This window comes from Xiphophorus couchianus, chromosome 6, assembly GCF_001444195.1.
Source record: "Xiphophorus couchianus chromosome 6, X_couchianus-1.0, whole genome shotgun sequence".
Classification (NCBI taxonomy): domain Eukaryota; kingdom Metazoa; phylum Chordata; class Actinopteri; order Cyprinodontiformes; family Poeciliidae; genus Xiphophorus; species Xiphophorus couchianus.
In genome coordinates this window covers 14,487,556-14,505,815 of record NC_040233.1, presented here as the reverse complement: position 1 = coordinate 14,505,815, position 18,260 = coordinate 14,487,556, and the positions used below count along the sequence as shown (strand labels likewise).

Below are 18,260 nucleotides of genomic sequence, written 5' to 3'. Positions count from 1 at the left end.
ATAATGAATGCATACCATAGTGCATTCTTTATATACTAAAGTGCTATCACTATAGTGTTAGTAAAGCACTATAGTTTTAAAAAATTCTTCATGGAATAAAAAAATTTCATCATTTTCTATTATCTAAATTATTCCTTTTGAAGGTGCCATTTTTTTCCACTTTCCACAAAGAGCAGGAGGTGAATAAAGGCATGTCTCAAACTGTAAGATCCACAGAGAGGGCAGTGAAGCAAAGCACTCATCTGTCTGTGCAGCTGCAGGATTTTTTTTTTTCTGTTAACTCTGACCTTTGCCCCAATCTGACTGATTGTTGATAATATAGGTTCTGGCTTTTATTAAATGGCAAAGTGTTAACAAAACAAGTGAATAATGATGACCGAGGATGACCTGACCAGCGACAAAGAGAGACTATAAACAAACCTGACCTTGTTATTAAGCTATTATTCATGTTCTGCAGATTGCAGAGTTAAAACGACAAGGGGAAAAGAGCAGCTTAAGAAAGAAGATGAATTAATTAGATACCTAAAGGAATAGTTTCTGCCAATTAATGGCTCTTGTAAGCAATCACCTTTATCATTGCCTTAGGATAGTTTCTTTTTATCCTTTTCTGCAGAGGTACGTCTGGAACATTTTGGCCAATCTACAACCTTTGACTTTAATGTGAAATGAAAAAAGAGTGAAACATGCTTAATATAAGTAAACATTCTCCACAAATAAAAATATCAAAAGTGTGGCGTCCAGCTAACAGCAGCGTCCACTTAAATTACAGGTCCGAGTCTTCTGGGGTAAGTACACTATTTAGCCACTCAAACAGCTCAGTCTCATTAATATTGGATGCAGCGTCTCTGTGAACATTAGTTCTAAAGTCTTGCTACTGATTCCCAATCAAACGCAGATCTGGGCCATTTTAACACATGACTACGCTTTGATTGAACCCATTCCGCTGTACATCTGACTGTTTGGGGTTACCATCTTGCATGAAGGTGAACAAGCCTCTTCCAATTTTGTCCACACATAAAACCCAAATGAAATAAACTTGGTGGTGGTGTGACAAAATGTGAAAAAGTTCAAGGGATGTGGATACTATGAAACATCCAGAGAGTACAGAAAAAGAAGGATACAGTTTAAGGGCTACACATCAACAACCTAGATGATTAGGTATGCAATTTTAGGAGGATCAGTCTGAGAGATGAAGGAGACATTTCTTTACAGAAATCTTAGGCATGCAGAGCAATTAAGAAGAGCATGATTTACTTAGACAATGCCACAAAAGAGGTGAGCTTAAGATGAATGATACCATGTATGTACCGTAGTTAGATTTTAGAAAGTGCAAGTTGAAAAACATCTGGTATTCGTTTGACTAACACCCCTCCTCTCCCACTCATCCTTATCTAACTGTAGAGAAAGGAGAGTAGAAGTGAGAGTTTCTGTACGGTAAGCTCAAAGAATGCATACCGAGTTACTTTGATGTGTTCTTCCCTCTTGCAACTGGAAATAAATCACGTTGAATTGGACTGCTTCTCTCATCATTCATAAAGTCTCACAAGAAAATCCACAACAGAGAGTTAATGTTTCCCATTAAGTCAGTCTTATATAACACAGTAATGGAGGTTTATTCATACTCAAGAACAGAGCAATTTGTTCTCTCCGAGGGCTACAATAATAAAAGACATCATTCTGTTCTTGCTGCTTGTTCCTAGCACATTACCTGGGCAGAACCTCCGTATTTGATGTCTGAGACCAAACCCGTACAACTTCTGCAGTTGGAAGAACCCATGAGTACCTCCCAGGAGTTCTTCTTCAGTATGACAAGTCCTGATCTGTTTTTGACACTCAAAAAAAAAATAGTATTGTAGAGTATGTATTCAGCTTTAACCTCAATCTTATTTTTATATCTCTGGAAGCCCCAAACAGATTGGCATTAATAGTTTCCATGGATTTAGCTCCCTTCCATCAATTGCTTCTTTAATTTGGAATTTCCCAGTTCCTGCAAATAGAGAAGGAAAGAAAGCAAAGATTTAATCAGGACAATGTGTTCATCAAAATGGTTTGATGGAAATGATCAAAGTGTTTTGGTTTACACATTTAATTTCATGGTCACACAAAAACTACTACTACTCTAATGAATACGTTACTTTAACTATTGTGTTTAAGTTCTTAAAGTGTTTCATAAAGAGATCCGTTCTGACTTTATTTTTTCTTTTAAATCACATCTCCAATTTTATCTCTGGTGAGACCAGCTTTGTAATGCAGTTCACGCTTTATAACAACTGTCCAGATTTCAGAGTGCCCTACATAAATTTGAAGTTGCCTTCACTGGAACAATTATTCCTATGTTTTAAACTTACCTCCTTACATCAGAACAGGAACAACCCTGTATGGGGATCCTAAGAAAATATGATTTGAGGGGTCAGATCTTCCTATTATTTCCCACTACGATGCTAATGTCTTATTTATATAACCCCTACTTAAATATTTGTGCCACATATATTCACTTTTAAAGAGCCTTTCAGATTCTGAGCTTCTATGAATTCAGCTTGAAACAGACTTTACAAGCAAGAACGTCCTCAAACATCTCACAGCTGAAAGTGTGAGAAACATCACAGCTGATGTGATGTTTCAGCTGTGATGTTGAATATAGTGTTCAACATCTATAACTATCTAGTCATTTTAGATAAGACATCTAAAATAACTAGATGCCTAGTTAGCCGTGGGGAAAGCTAACTAGACTAGATGTCTAGTTAGCTAGACGTGGAGTGGAATATTCACTCCACGACCGGTGGAGTGAATATTTTTTCAACAAAGGTTCTCCAATGAAACGCTTGAAAGAGCTGAGTTTAAGCAATCTTCATTGTGAAATGACTCAGGATTGTTATCAGAAACTGCAGGTCACACCAAGCAGTACCAGCAGGAAGTAGTCGGTCAGAAACTAAGGGAACGTTTTTTCTTTAACGTAGGCTGATCTGAAACTAAGTGCGTGTGTGAGCTTATTTAATACTAAAAAACTGCCTGATGAAATGTTTCTGGCATATTTCCAAACAGATACTAAAAGTATTGGTGAAAGCTTGTGACGGATAGACATTCAAGATTGAACCTGCAGTGCCGCTTCAGATATTACGGCTGTAAAGTGGACAATCAGCCACATTCCAGTCTTCGGTGATCGCTAGGGAGGAGAGCTTCTGATCAGAAAAAAACTGCTACAGCTTTGAACTTAAATGTGAAGGTTGTCTGTAAATCCACTCCTACCTCTGTTTATGGATTAAATTATGCAAATCTTCTACAGACTCCCTGCACTCTCCACAAGATAAAAAACATAACAGGATATTATTACACAATTTAAAACCTGCAGTTTTATCCTCATTAGCGGTTTCCACATTTGTTGTTGACATTTAGATTTACACATTTTTCGTAGCAAATCTTAAAAATTTAATTGTTTTGTTTAAAGTGCCAAAATATTTGATTCCTTATACAACCATCTTGGCATTGGCAAAATGATCAATACCTAAAATCAAGCAGTGTCCAAAAGAAGAATAGATTTTTGTCAGCTGGATATTGAGTCTCCCTAAAATTTTTCTTGAAACATTAGGCATCTCTTTAGAGTTACATTTTAACCTTTTGTTTAAAATATTAAAATATTTAGGAAAAGATCAAGCAGAATGTCGTGGATTTTGGTGGTTATATTTCAATATGAGCATGTTTTGTTGGCAGCATATAAAAAAGAAACATCGGCTACGGCTAAATGTCAGTCTCACTACGCTGTCTCTGCTCGTCGTAGGTCCGACCACCTTCTTTTTTATTCCCTTCTGCGATAAAAAAAAAAAGACATCTTTATTTTACTTGCAATTTTTGGATCTATTCTTCAAACACTTCTGCTTTCCAAGTTCCAAAATTCGAAACAATGATGGAGAAAAAAAGAAGAATGAACCTTCCTTTACTCGTCCATGTACAGAAAAAAAAAAGAAAACAAGGAAGAGCTAGAAAATAAACTCTGACATTTAATCTACATTTTGGGAAGTAAAAGTATTTTTGCACAAGTCTCTGGTGGCCCACAGTCAATTAGTGATCTGTTATCCGAGGTTTTATGAACAGGTGAAAACAATGTGTTTTCTGCTCTAATGTGCTGCATTAGTCCAGAATAAACATTGTTTAGAAAAGAAACCAAGTGCTGATATCTGAAGCACCTTACTGGCCAAACTGTTGAGCATTACAAAGGCATTAGACTGTCAGCGGAAATGAACAGTCAAGGCGGTCCATCCTTAAACATCAGCCCTGTCAAAACAAGCAGAGTCTCCTTCAGAACTGAAGGTTGGCCCAGGTTGTTGATGTGTGAATTGGAGAAGTCTGTTAGAGATACAGAAGCAGAAAGTAGATGTTGATGGGATGGCTAGTTCCTTTCCTGAACAAAAACAGTCTCCTGTGGACAAAGCCCCGCCTCCTGTAACGTGATGTCATAGTCCAAGTGGGCGAGCTTTCTCCTGGGGAAGTTGGTGACGAGTTCAAAGCGTTCGTTAGGGTAACCCTTGGACTGGACGTGTCTTACCAGGGCCTTGGAAGAAAGAGAGGAACAATGTTAGCTAGTTACAAATTATAGTTTCACCTGTATTCAAATTTCTTGAATTTTCTTCTACAACCACAAATTTCAATGTCAATCTGAAAGACGAGAATCTTAGAACATCAATTTTTAAGACAGAATCTCAACTGAACTCAGGTCTGGATACTAAACCTATGTTGTTTCAAGTCTTTGCAGCCTCTGACAAGTTTTCTTTTCAAAACGATGTGCACTGTTAGGTTTTTACCACACAAGGTGTTTTTCCATCAGGACCAAAAAAATTCATCCTTAGTCTCTCGTGTTTAATGTGTCCCCTACACTTCAAACATCCTTATGCTAAAAAGCAAAATACATTGAAATCTGTGGCCTTAATATGACCAGGCATTGAACAATTTTTGGGAATAGATACATTTATACGTTATTAATATAATTGATTGTGGATTGAACTCACCAAAAGTTTAGCTTTTGAAGACAAGGAGATCTGTTCTCTCTGCCCGTCTGGGTAACGAAGCATTAGCCTGGCTTTGGGGCCTTTGCAAAAACAAAAAAATAAAATGTTACATTTATTTCTGCAACACTGGAGCTGGATTTCTGCAGCTGCAAGTATAAACAACGGTTTAATCCAGGGTTAAACTAATATAATGTAAAGCTTAATCACAATATTATTAACTTGGGGGGGGGGGTTACAAGAAAATAAAAAAAGGACACAAGGGCGGGAGACAAAAAGAAAAAAAAAAAACAAACAAGGACCGGACAGAGAGAATGAAAGAAAGAAACAAAGGTGATAAGCGGGTATGCAAAAGTTATAAGAAAAATACATATAAGAAATGACAAAATTTAAAAGATTGACTAGACAAAGTCTGGAAGTACTATTTTGTACATGCTATACACTTTAGTTTTTAAATCATCTTCCAGATCAGAAACAAATGTGAAATTAATTCTGCTTGTTTGGTCTTGGAAGTCAAAATTGGATCTGATAATTAAGCCAGAACTGAGTACAGGATCTTGATACAAATCAGAAAACCATTGTGGCTTCTTAAGTGTTGGGCTAAGTAGTTAATAATTCAAGTTGATAAGGACATATCTGAATCCACTCGAGGTAGCCTAAATATAAAGAAACATGTCTACATATAAAGAATGTCTTATTATGTTTGCTGCTAAGGAGGTACAAACTATCAGAACTACAAATAAGCTGGATTCCTCTTCCACACAAACATACACAAAGTATGTTTTATATGACCAGCATCCATGCTGAATCTGACCTCAAGGTTGGAAACAGACCTCCAACTTTTCAAAACAAGATTCTGACTTAATGCATTCAATAAATTTTTCTATTTCTTTACTTGGAGCTAAATTCAAACTTCTGACAGTGATATCGTACACAATCATTCTAGAACAAGCCTTAAAGTTAGTATTTCTTCATACCATTGTCATCAGGACAGTCCACATCACAAGTTGTGGTGCTGATGCTGGAGGTTGCAGCAGCTTTGGCTTGAGAGGCGCAATGATTCCCTCCAGAGTCAGCTTCAGGCGGAGAATGAAGCGGACTTGGAGCTGAGGGCTCCAGGTGGTTCTTTTTGCTCTCCTCTTTTTTGTGGCTGTGATTGTTCTCTTTGTATGGAGATTTCCTGTGGGAGGAAGTGGAACTATCGGGATGTAGACGCTGGTGGGCGGTGGTGACCATAGCGCTTGGTGTGTATTTGCTTGTAGAACTTTTCTCTTCGTGTGGTGCTGGTGTTTCACTGTCTGAGCAGTCAACAGAAATGGGTCCCTCGCTGTCCGAGAAAGGCTCTGCGTCGGATTCGTCCTCTGATCGGGGGGAGTCGGGTGCTTCGTGGACATTTGACGAGTCATAGTGGGTCTCCTGTAGCGACGCTCGGATCGCCGCCTCCAGCTGGCTGTCTTCGCTGGCGTCAATCAGACTCTCCTGGAGGAGAAAAGGCAGTGAGCAGCTGGAGAAGACGGATCAAAAGGCAGTAAAAATTGTTTTTGTTGTGTTTTTTATTTTGAGAAATGACTGACATTAAATCAAGTTGACTCTTTTCAACGCAACGAGGAAGCTCCTAAAGTGGTTGCAAGCCAAAAATACGAAATATACAGAAAAGAGAAAAAGATTGAACTGAATGGGTAGCGTGGCGCTGAGGGTGAGATCACACACTCACTGAGCGTGCCCGTTTGGCAGGAGGGGCGTTGCAGGTGGGCCCGTCGAGCTGCCCGTGCTCTGCCAGGAAGCCGGTTGCCTGCTCCATGAACAACGCCACATCCAGCTGGTTCCACTCCACCATTTTTTGCCCTGAATTCGAGAAGGTTGAAATTGCACCTTAATAACAATATTTTATATTTAAAATAAAGAGAGTCCTAATTACATATGTTACGCCTTCTAAGCGACTGGATATCAGGCTATGTTAAAACTGTACGTGTTAATGGCCAATTGAGATGGTTTGCTATTCAGTATTTTTTTATGTGGGGGTTCACAGGACATCCGACTCCTGCGAGAACACTCTACAGCCCTGAAGAAGATGTGGCCTTATTTATTCCTGTATTTACAAATGGAAGTAAATTTGGATGCTGTACATGTCACCATGTGTGCATCAACTCTGTTGCATTCAGAGCGAATAAAATTATAGCTGGCTTCATTTTTGCAGTAATCTTCATAAAAACTGTTGTGTTTATTTTGAAAAATCTGAACTCTGGCCAAAACTGCTAGCAAGTTAATGTGAAAAGTGGGATTAAAGACAGAGAGCTGAAACCTGCAACTAGGAACAATGGTAAAAACGTACAGGTGTTCAATACAGCAGCCATCACAGCATCTGCCATGCTTGTTTTGCTCACTGTTACATTTCAAGAAAATCAGAATATTAAATCATTTAAACGTTCAATAAATATTCATCAAAGCTTCTCACCTGTGCGTGGATCAAGAATTGAAATGTAGGGAAACTTGTTGAGCTTATAGAACTGGATGTACCGTTGTCCCTCTTCACTATCATGATAAACCTGCCAAGATAAAAACTGTACTGTAATGTGCAAACACATTTGAAAGAAAAAAAAAAACAAATGAACTCAGTAAGATGTGCATGAAAAACAAGAAAGGAACAAGATTCCTCTCCTGCTGCTGAGAAGCTACAAAAAACATGTTTATATATTTCATTACAAGAATATAAGTATGATTAGTTTTCTCTTGATTTCTGTTAAAACATGTAAATCATCCACTAATGATAACAGCATTGAAACTGACCCTTCCATGCTGAAACTGTATTAAGCTCTTACTGTGCACTGGTCAGTAATGAAGTTCCCATAACCTGCGTACCTGCCAAAATATAAAGTGTTCTCGGATGATATTCTTCACGGCATCATTGCTCCACACATCTCTGTTGAGGCACTGGCACGCAAAATCCTGAACATTCTGTATGTTGATCATTAGCCACTTATTTTCAAGCTGTCCACAGTCTTTAGCCTAAAAGACACAGAAAACAGTCAAACGCCATCAAATATGTTTCAACAATTTATCAAATCAATTTTTAAATATGAAATTGGCAAAAAACAAAAAAAAGATGCACTTGAAAATTACTTGAGTCCCATAATAACTGACCCATAAAACAACTGTTGCAGAGTAAAACCGCTCAATGTTTTTGCTAGAGGGTTCATATATAACATAGATGTCCAGTTCCACTTCACTGATAATTTTATGAATAAACAACTACAGAATAAAATGACATTCTGCCGGTTTCTACTTTCCCACCTGTGATCTGAACAGCCATTGTTAGAAATTACACAAAACGTCCAGTTAAACTGAAGAAAGGTGAGGTGTAGAGTGACTCCTCACCGTCTCAAAGCTCCCTTTGTGCATGAGCTCAATGGGAGGACGGAAAAGGTCTGCCAGAGTGCTCAGTTTCTTGTCCACTGTTCCACCGTTACGCAGCTCCTGTTCCTGACGAACTTTTAGAGGAAAACATCCCAAATTCTTATAGCAAGTTAACACAATACAATTGAAAGCTTAAGAAACTTTATAGTCAACTCCTGCCAAGAAGAATTAAATATTACTATATATTAAATATGTAAAGTACACACTCGTTTCTGTTTGAAAGTCTCGGAAACCGTCAAATATAGACCGAGCTGGCCGTCTTCGCTTTGGTACTGAAAACATAAAAATATACAATAAATATACATATTTCAATAGCTGTAAGGGACAACATTCTGGTCAAAATTAGAACCTTTCCAGTACCTCCAAACAGAGGTTCAGGCTCCACTAAAATGTCCTGCTTCTGAGGAATGGGTGCTCGTACTTCACTGAAATATTACATAACACATAGACAAAAGCAAAACGTTATTGTTAATTGACACATTTCATTGAGAGCTTTGTTCTACCATCTCAATAAAAATCAGATCCATTCTGACGGTAAAGATGACACCATCAGTTTTACTTCAGTCTGTGGAGCTTGTGGAGTTAAAACATAAGCTCACTCTGTAGGGGGCGCTCTGCTGCTCGATGCTGCTGAACTGGAGCTGGTGCTGGGCTCCTCTGCCATCCCACCTCCATCCAGGAACATGGTCACCGCCATCTCCAGGTTATTGTTGCATGCTTCCAGCATGTGTTTTCCAACACTCTCTGTGGCCCCTGACACAACGACAACAGCCAATCAAATTTAACATAATGCTGTAGAGAGTGTGAAACATTTCACTGTTCAGAAAATCTATTGAGAATTAATCAACAGCTAATTTAACTCTCTCACATTATTTTAATACATTTCCAGAAGGGCAAATGTTCATTTTAAAAACATTGATAAAAGCAAGTGAAAAGAAAATGTATGATAGAAAAGCCTCTAAAATTGTACATTTTTACAATTTTAATGAAACACGTTGCAGCTGCCCAAATAATTGATTTGATAATAGATGTTATGGCACTCTGAGGTTTATTACACACACACACACACAATACTGCTTCACAATTACACATGTGTTTTTTCCCTCAATATTGTACATATCTAGTCCAAGGATATCCTATCATTACCTGTAGAATAAACTATTGGACGTTCTTTTCCCCTATTTAAGTCAATGCTAAAAACAAATAAACAAAGATTAACAATTAGATTATAAAATACTAATTGAATTACATAAGTGTTATTGAAAACACTTATGTATGGGCTTTGTTTATTCTTAATCTGTACTGCTGTCAGTCTTCACCAAACACTCTTGGAAATATAAACAACTTTTTGATATGACATATTTTTTACATATGAAAATCGTGTTGGTATGTGGAGGATTAACTGGAGAAAAATCACGTACATATTGCCATGTCTCCAACGTAAACCTCACGAATTGTTTTAGGCAATAGGGTTCTGTGACAATTGAAGTTACCAAAGTCGCATTTGGGGTTATTTGTTTCTGGAAGGACAGCAGGAGCAACAACGATTTTTTTTTTTTTTTTTTAAGTCTGAAGTTTAAATTTTATTGCGAATTTATAAGCCAGTTACTGCCTTAAAGTTCGTGTAAAATATGCACCCGGTTTCAAAAAATCTGAAGGAAATCACAAAAACGAAAAACTACATTTCATGCAAGTCACTCGAAAAAAACCCCTGAAAAGTATTTAAATCATCCATGTCGAAAAATATGTTGTAAGTGGACATATACAACACATTGGTCGTTTCAATAATTGTTAAAGCGTCAAAAACCCAACAGCCAGTCGAAGTCTTCCGCCTGTACTGCGCATGACCGTTTCACTTTTCAAGTCTGATGGCCCCTGTTCTCACTCTACTCTCCTCTTCTTCAATAAATAACTTAAAACCGAAACACTGTACATCACCTCAAAGCACTTAAAAACTATTTCGTATGATTGTGCTGACTGTCTAAGGCAGAAGCGGTATCTGTCCAGGTACTTTAAGTGACGGCGACGGTTAATATGACAGTAACTCGACATGAGGCCGGAGATGAAGAAGGGGAATGTTCTACAGCCGACGTCCATTCCACACTCACGGAAAAGAAGCCATCCAAAAATCAAAAAAAAAAAATTAAAAAAATACTGTCGAGACTAGCAATGTGTTGAGTGATATCACTTTAACAGGGAAACAAATTGTCTGTTGAATGAATAAGAAATGCAATTTTGAAAGCAAGTAGCTGTGTAAACCTTTTACATGTAATTTTATCATAGTTTAGCTAAAACTGCCTCTGCTTCTCCACTCTGCAAAGCATTGACAACGAAGGAGCCACAGCGACACTAAAGCGTCCATTTTCCTTATCTGCGCGCTGCTCCGTATATTTTGTGGAAAGATAACTAGAGCCTTATGACCCCCCAAAGCAACCTATTATTTATAAAGCTTAATGTAAGCTTATTTTTACCTGTTATTGCTGTGAATTGTTGTATTAACCCGTTCGCCTCCGGAGCTGAAGTGTCTCCGAGCGCCGCCATCTTACCGCCACAAACAACAACATACAATGCAGCGCATGCGCTTTGTGGTCTTTTTCGCCTCTACGTCCTGTGCGGCGCGAACCGGCTACAAGCTGGTGCTGCATTCTGGATCATGTAGTCATAATAATATATGTGTTTAAGGCATACAACGGACTTCAAAATGAATAACCGTCACTAGGAGTATCTTTATGTAGTTTCTTGTTGTTTCTTATGGATTCATATGATAGTTAAACAGATTGTACTGCCCATAAAATACAAACTGAAATGTTAATGTAAACTAATTAACATGAATAACCTTAAGTAAACTGGTTTACAACTGCAGTTATTTCCTGATTCTATAGCTACATGGTCTGAAGTGTGACATAGGGGTGGAAAGCAATAGCTGAATGCAATCACATAATTTCATATCAAACTTTGAAAAGGTGCTGGGCATGACAAGCACAATGAATGAAACTACACATTTTCTTCTTAAGTAGTGTAACTTTATTCTTATTTGCATATTACATTCATTTTGCAAAGAGCATCAATTCATCAGTTCTGACAAGGAGCTGAAAGCAGTTTGTTTTAATGCTCCTACTTGACCAGTGAGGTTTTGTTTTGTTCCTTTTCAGAATCTCACACAAATCTGTTGTGCTGCCTGGCACAAACACAATAAAACATCACTTTACAAAGGGAGGGTGACGATGGCACAGGCCACCTACATTATGAGATGTCCAGTATTTACAAACAAACATTGTGGCACTTCCAATTCAGTTTGCTATTTCTTTTTATTTAGGTAAACTGAATTTAAATTAACAATCATATTAGTAATGCATAACGTTCTTGTAGACAGTTTCAGTAGGATCTCAAATTTTTAACATTAGGTTTTAAAAAGGCAATTGCTTCCTTTGACAACTTGTTGCCATTTAAATGACTTACGCTATGGTATAAACTAGTTTTATCCTGACATTTTTATGTTTACAAAAAATTGGGCCCATTTGTCAATTAAAGCCCAGTGACACAGACATTAGATGAGAAGAACAAAAGCGAACTTAGTTTAGCACTTTATTTAATATTTGCTTTTCTGATAAGTTATTCTGTGATCTTTAATCCCTGAGGTGTGACATCTTTTTATTTTAAAGATGCATCACTAGTCAGTTGGACCAGGGAGTTATTAATGAGCACCTAAGACTTATAGACAACAAACTTGCCAGATAATGTTAGATTTGACTAGTCTTGTCATTATTTGATCTAAACAATCCTAAAACAAGTTTGATTTGTTAACATTTATAAATTCTAATAGTAGACTATTCATCTCTAAATGTATTTGAATGTTTTTGTGCCATCGCTGAGTTTATTTTGCATTTGTAAACACTTTTTGATCGGTCCAGCCATTAGAATATACATTTAACTCTGATTCAATCTACATTTTATTGTCAGGTGTTTAAATAAAATGAATGAACCACCTGGCGAAAGTAAATGTGACCAAAGGGTGTAATCAGAGGCTGTTTCAAGCTTTAATGCCTAACAAAAAATGAGATGGTACCATGGATGCCATCTGTATGGAAAGTTTTTGACATTATCATGAGTTTTACTGTACTGCAGGAGTCTTTAATCAGCTGTTAAACCTATTTCATAAAATATTTGAAGGAATAGACAAGGCTGCCAAGCAACAAAAGATTTCCCTTTGTTACGATGTCAGTTTATTTATAATAACACAGAAGTAAAGAATGTCGTTCTTTAAAAGACTGCGCGAGATACTTTTCTAGCCTGCTTTTAATTATCAGATGTTTTAAGGCTTCAGTTTCTATGTTTTTTTTTATTCTCTAGGTCAAGATATTAAGCAAGCTGAAGCAGAAATAAAAAAAACATTTGTTGATTATATTGTTTTCATCTTGTTACAATTTCCCTTTAAATGTTTGATCTTGAACTGGTCTTTTCTTCAGGTTCAGTTATGCTAACAGCATCAAAGTGGCAAAACATACAAAAAAAATCCAAAAATCCCCAGAACGGTAATATCTGTCTCCCTTTCCACTAATATAAGAACAGTGCAACTTCATTGATGTGTTTGGTAAGAACGATTCCTTATTTTCCTGATGGCCACAGCAAGTCTGGGGAGCCTAACTGTATCCCACATGCAAACAAATTTGAAACAAAAAGGGAAAAAGAAAACAAACAAACTACAAAGTGCAGAAGAAACAAGAGGAAATGAGCGTAGGGTAGTTTTCCATTTTCACCAGTTCCGCCTTAATAAATAAAAGCTTGAAAACAAAAGCATTGATTGAGGTTTGCATGAGTGCATACATGCATACACGTATGTTGAGTGAGTTCTGTGCTGGAATGTATATCCTTTTTGGAGTGACTTTATGATATTGTGAGGCCAATATGTTTGAGGAGGTGTTTTAGTGTGCAGGGCAGGCAGGGAGGTGAAACACTGAGAGGTTTGGCAGGTGGGTCGTACACTACAGCTTAGAAGCGAATAAAGGTAGCGTCGATCTGGCGCACAGTGGGTAGTGCCAGCATGATCTTTCTTCTGTACTGAGGATCTTTCTGTAGAGGGTTCCTCTCCAGATACACCGTCTCCAGGGACTTGGCATTCTTCAGCTCGTCAAGATCCGACCAGTTGTCTATCTGATTATCGTTCATCTGAGGAGAGATTCAAATACAACACAAGTGTAAGTTAAGAAAGTTTGACTTTTACTTACTTTCTCAATTTGTATCATAAGTGTAGCAGTTTGGAGCTTTTATTTTAGATAATCAAGTCAGTGTGTTCACATCAAAGATGGCTTCTGTTAAAAAATGTTCAGGTGGAGTTTTGGATTGACAGGATCAGGGTGGATGGAGGTGTTGGGTTGAGTAGACAAGACATGAAATGTAAGGGTAAGATGAGATTGGAGAGGAAGTGTAATCTACAAAGCAAGAACAGCAGCAGCATCAGAGTCTAAGTGAAAGAAGAGATCTTCCAGTGACTGTCTAATCTGAAAAGTGCACTGATCAGCAGAATCTGATAAGATATTGAGGACAAAGCACAAATTGCCTCGTATTTAAAGCGCTGAGTGAATTTTGACTGCTAGCCCCAGATTCAAGACAGAGTTCAACCAGATATTCCTTTGGTATGGGAGCATCTGGCTATGAAACATTCAAGCATGTGCTCCTGTCAGAGCTCTCAAGATTTACTCCACCCGCCTTCTTTACTGTCACCAGCTGTACGTTCTGAAATGGACGTCTGACAATGCTACAGAGGCCTTGCTTTCACTAGGACCATGCGCACAAAGTTTTCCCTTCCATTTTCTGAGAATATTTCTGTATTTCCATATGGCCTTCCTCTTGTTTTGAAAACAGCAGTTGGTTTATTTGTTGGTAATATCCTATGATTGTTAGGTCGTCTGAGATTAAAACAATCCAAGAAACTTTGTAGAGTAAATTTACTCTAAATTTACTCTGTTATTGTTCAAAGGTAAAACTCTTGTCCAAAAATGTTCTACAGTGATAACCGTCATTTGCAGTATTAATTAAGGGAAAATGCAAAAGAAAATACAGGTTTCAGCTGCCCAAATATGTTAATTTTATGTTTCAACAAGCAGCACTAAGTCATAGTCCATTTACAGAGGACACACAACTCGGTTAAGGCATATCATGTTGATTTTCCAACACTTGTTTCTTGAAGTCTCGGTTAACTATATATTCAGTCATATTCAATAAATTAGAATACGAGGTACGATAAGGCCGTTTTTAGAAAAGAAACAGACGACATAATGCACCGAACCTGTCATATAAATTCCTGTCACTGAGTGCTTTACCACTCAGTGAAGTTTTAATAGGATCTCCTTTGACAACTTGAGGCTAAAGTCTCAACTTGAGGCTAAAGTCATATAAATGTTATCTGAAAGCTAAATTGTAAATAATATTCTTAAACTCAAAGCAATCCATACCCAGAACTCCTGCAGCTCTGTCAGATGGCTGATGTTCTCAATTTTCTTTACTCGATTGGCAGCAACATCCAGCGTGCTGAGTTTTTTCTGTAGAAAAGAAAAAAAAAATACATTAATGAACATTTACAAAATGCTAACCAAGCTGTTGGGACATTTGTGCGCCATTAAACAGTCTGTCATATAGCCCTTATTGGTAAACAGAAGCTTGCATAACTCACGTTGTTCTCCAGGCCCTCTAGGACCTCAATGCCATTGTGGCTCAGGTAGAGCTCTTTCAGGTTGATCAAGTTCTGTAGTCCCTCGATTTTAGTAATCCGGTTGCTCTGCAAAGGAATATGCAGGAAAGTAGTGATCACTCTTCTTTTAACATTGTTAAGGTGGTGAAAATACTGTGTTTGCAGGTACCTGAATGCTTAAAACAGTCAGGTTGTGTAAACTGTCCAGATTCTGAAGCTTTGTTATTTTATTGGTTCCAAGAAACAAACTTTGCAATGAGGAAAGAGCGTCTAGGTTCTCGATGACCTGCGAATACCAGTCAACAAGATAGAGACATGGTCAAATTAAGATCACATCGTGTTATTTTATGGATGGTTTAAGAATGTAACTTAAACAGACTCTCTTTGACTTACCCTAATACGATTCGAGCCCAGCTCCAACATTTCCAGACTTGTGAGGTGGTCCATGTTGGAGATGGCGGTGACTTTGTTGTGAACCAGGAAGAGTTTTTTAATTTTGGTCAACTCCTCCAAATTCTCCACTTTCCTCAGAATGTTAAAGGAAACGTCAAGCAACCTGTGGGTAGATTGTAACCAAAAAAAATATTTTAGTCAACATCAGGTAGGTATTTTCAGGCTTAAATATACATATTTTCCTCTAACCACACTTACTCTAAGTCTTTGAGGTTGCTCAGGTTCTCTAGTTTGCGGATCTGATTGTCATAGAGATCTAGTTCTCGTAGCAAGCTCAAGCTCTCAAGGTTTTCTATCTTTTTGATGAGGTTCTGTCTTAAGGATAGTGTCTGGACAAGCAGAGAGACAAAGAATAGAAAAAACCCTATAAAGTCATTTTGAATAATAAAAAAAAAACCTCCCAGAATATGATCTATTTTTATAGATCAAAAGAGTACAAAAATAAACTCAGTTGTGCATACTGCACTCACATCTCTACTTCCAAAATCAATAAAACCTAAATATCCAGGTTGCTTACTTTAGCCTTCTGTAGAACTTCCAATCCTTCGATTTTTCCAATACGACAATGAACAAGATCAACATCCTAGAAAGAATAGAACATCAGCTGACAATGTTCACACAAGACATTAAAGGTATGAGTTTATATGACAATAATAAAATAACAGGCAAAAAATGCTTTAATGAAAACATCTTCTAACCTCTTCTTCTGGGTCCAAGGTTATGGTGTCCATGTCAACAGGGGACTCTTCTTTACCTTCATAGAGAACAAAATGACACTTAGGAAGAAATGGAAAGGCGATGTAATTTAGCAGAGAAAAATTCAACCTACAGGAGCTGCCTGGCCCGCTTTTAATCAACTATGTGATTCGGAAACATAAATAAATCAGTTCCTGGCTGTTTATGTGGGAGCAAAGAGTGACTCACTTGTGCCTGCGGGCTGATTTGGGTCCACATCGCCGTTGATACTCCTTCTTCTGGTGTCATCATCACCAGACTCTTCAGACTCACCTCGTCGGTCCACTGACATAAAGAACAAGATTTATTTTATTACAAAGCAGCAGAGCTTTTGTATAGTCACACACTGTAGGACAATTTTCATGTCATTCAATGCCAATCTCCATTTCAATTACTGAGCGTATAGGTGAACCTGTGACTGCTGTCATTGCTCCAGTTGGCTGCAGTAACAGCTTTTTATTTACTTTGGATTACAGTTTTGAGAATAGTCAAAGGTTATGTAACTATGCCCAAAATATCATTCGTTGTCTATTTTTAGCGACAGAGCTGAAGCAGTCAGAAAATGTAAATACTTTAAATTTAACAAGTTTCAGCGCAACCTGAGTCAGCGCAGAATTTATACTTTCAAAAGGCTGCAGCTCTCTCAATATGTAGCCCTCACAGATGAACCTAGTATCAGTTCAGGGCTCTACTGGTGATATTTAAGAAGAAATATAATGTTTTGCCTTACAACTCTGGTGAAAATGTTGTCAACATACCTACTGAGAAATCAGAGGATGGCTCGAGAGGCATCCAGAGCTGGCTTTAAGCTACTCATGACCATTACATTTATTATGAGAATACACGGTGTGCCCTTTGTAGAATGCACTGGATAAGTGTGCGAAAAAGTTAACACTTCGCCCCCACAGACTTAAAATAGTGGCGTAAGGATCACTTGATGAAATGTCTCAGCAACATTTCATTCTTACCAATTCGTTAGCGAAGATAAGCAGTTTAAAATTTGCAGACTCAACAGACTGCTAAACATGCTAGGTAGCGCGGCAATTGACTGGACTACAGCTAATGAGCTAATGAGCGAAAATCGAAGCATATTAAAGGGAAATACGGTCCGAATAATACAGGTATTCGTGTTTCCTACAACACTGCACTAGCGTATACATCAACAACCGTGCATAAACACAAACTGACCAGATGTTAAATAAATAACGTCAGCTAACGCTTTGCGTTAGCTAACAAAACCAGGATGAAGGTCTGGGTCTTACAAGAATAAGAATTTAATGTATGCAGGAATGTTTTGATTAATACAGGTATTCGTGTTTCCTACAACACTGTACTAGCATATACACCAACAACCGCGCATAAACACAAACTGACCAGATGTTAAATAAATAACGTCAGCTAACGCTTTGTGCTAGCTAACAAAACCAGGATGAAGGTCTGGGTCTTACAAGAATAACGGCCCACCCGGACCGCCAAAATTAAACAACACACAACCTGTTTTAAATAGTTTATACTCTCCCCAAACCGCACAGCCAGATCACGTTGACTCCTTTGAACATTTTTGTACTCACCTTCCATTTCTTGATGCTCTCCAACAGACAGAGAAGCCATGTTTTCTGTAAACACTCCTGACAACCGCTTGGCCAATCCTGTGGAAGTAGTTGCTACTATCGAACACAAGGGACGCTGTTGCTAAAAAAAACAACAACAAAACACGATGAGTAAACAAAACAGTACTCCAATGCTTTTTATTCAGTATACTTTTATATTTTAATTATTACATGTAAGTGTGGGAGATAATTTAAATAATAATTACATTGCAGTTTAAAGGTATTTCTACACGTTGTCACATTAAAACCCTCAGAATTTAATGTATATAGGAATGTTTTGATATAAACCAGAACAAAGTACTTCAAAATTGCAAAGTGGACTGAAAATTATAAAATATTTGCTTTCTTTTTTTGTCACTTTGA

At 37.7% G+C, this 18,260-nt stretch overlaps 2 protein-coding genes across 3 annotated transcripts; both read right to left on the bottom strand.

Annotated features, from left to right (window-relative positions):
• Nucleotides 1–3,662: 3,662 nt before the first annotated feature.
• Nucleotides 3,663–10,997, bottom strand: ubxn7 (UBX domain protein 7). Its single transcript, XM_028021601.1, has 11 exons — nt 10,883–10,997; nt 9,011–9,164; nt 8,772–8,836; nt 8,618–8,683; nt 8,373–8,485; nt 7,857–8,003; nt 7,453–7,543; nt 6,712–6,842; nt 5,975–6,476; nt 5,001–5,080; nt 3,663–4,546 (listed from the first exon to the last, which is right to left on the bottom strand). Exons 1-11 carry the CDS (start codon nt 10,950–10,952, stop codon nt 4,385–4,387), a joined length of 1,581 nt encoding a protein of 526 aa, XP_027877402.1. The 5' UTR covers nt 10,953–10,997; the 3' UTR covers nt 3,663–4,384.
• A 415-nt stretch (nt 10,998–11,412) lies between these two features.
• Nucleotides 11,413–17,997, bottom strand: ppp1r7 (protein phosphatase 1, regulatory (inhibitor) subunit 7). 2 transcript variants are annotated; one of them, XM_028021297.1, is made up of 10 exons: nt 17,859–17,997; nt 16,477–16,572; nt 16,251–16,306; nt 16,070–16,135; nt 15,751–15,881; nt 15,493–15,655; nt 15,269–15,385; nt 15,082–15,186; nt 14,864–14,950; nt 11,413–13,577 (listed from the first exon to the last, which is right to left on the bottom strand). In XM_028021297.1, the coding sequence occupies exons 1-10, from the start codon at nt 17,896–17,898 to the stop codon at nt 13,401–13,403; spliced, it is 1,038 nt and encodes a 345-aa protein (XP_027877098.1). In that variant the 5' UTR covers nt 17,899–17,997; the 3' UTR covers nt 11,413–13,400. The 2 variants fall into 2 exon arrangements, with proteins under 2 accessions (XP_027877098.1, XP_027877099.1); XM_028021298.1 differs by having other exon boundaries at nt 13,465–13,577; nt 15,078–15,186.
• Nucleotides 17,998–18,260: the final 263 nt, after the last annotated feature.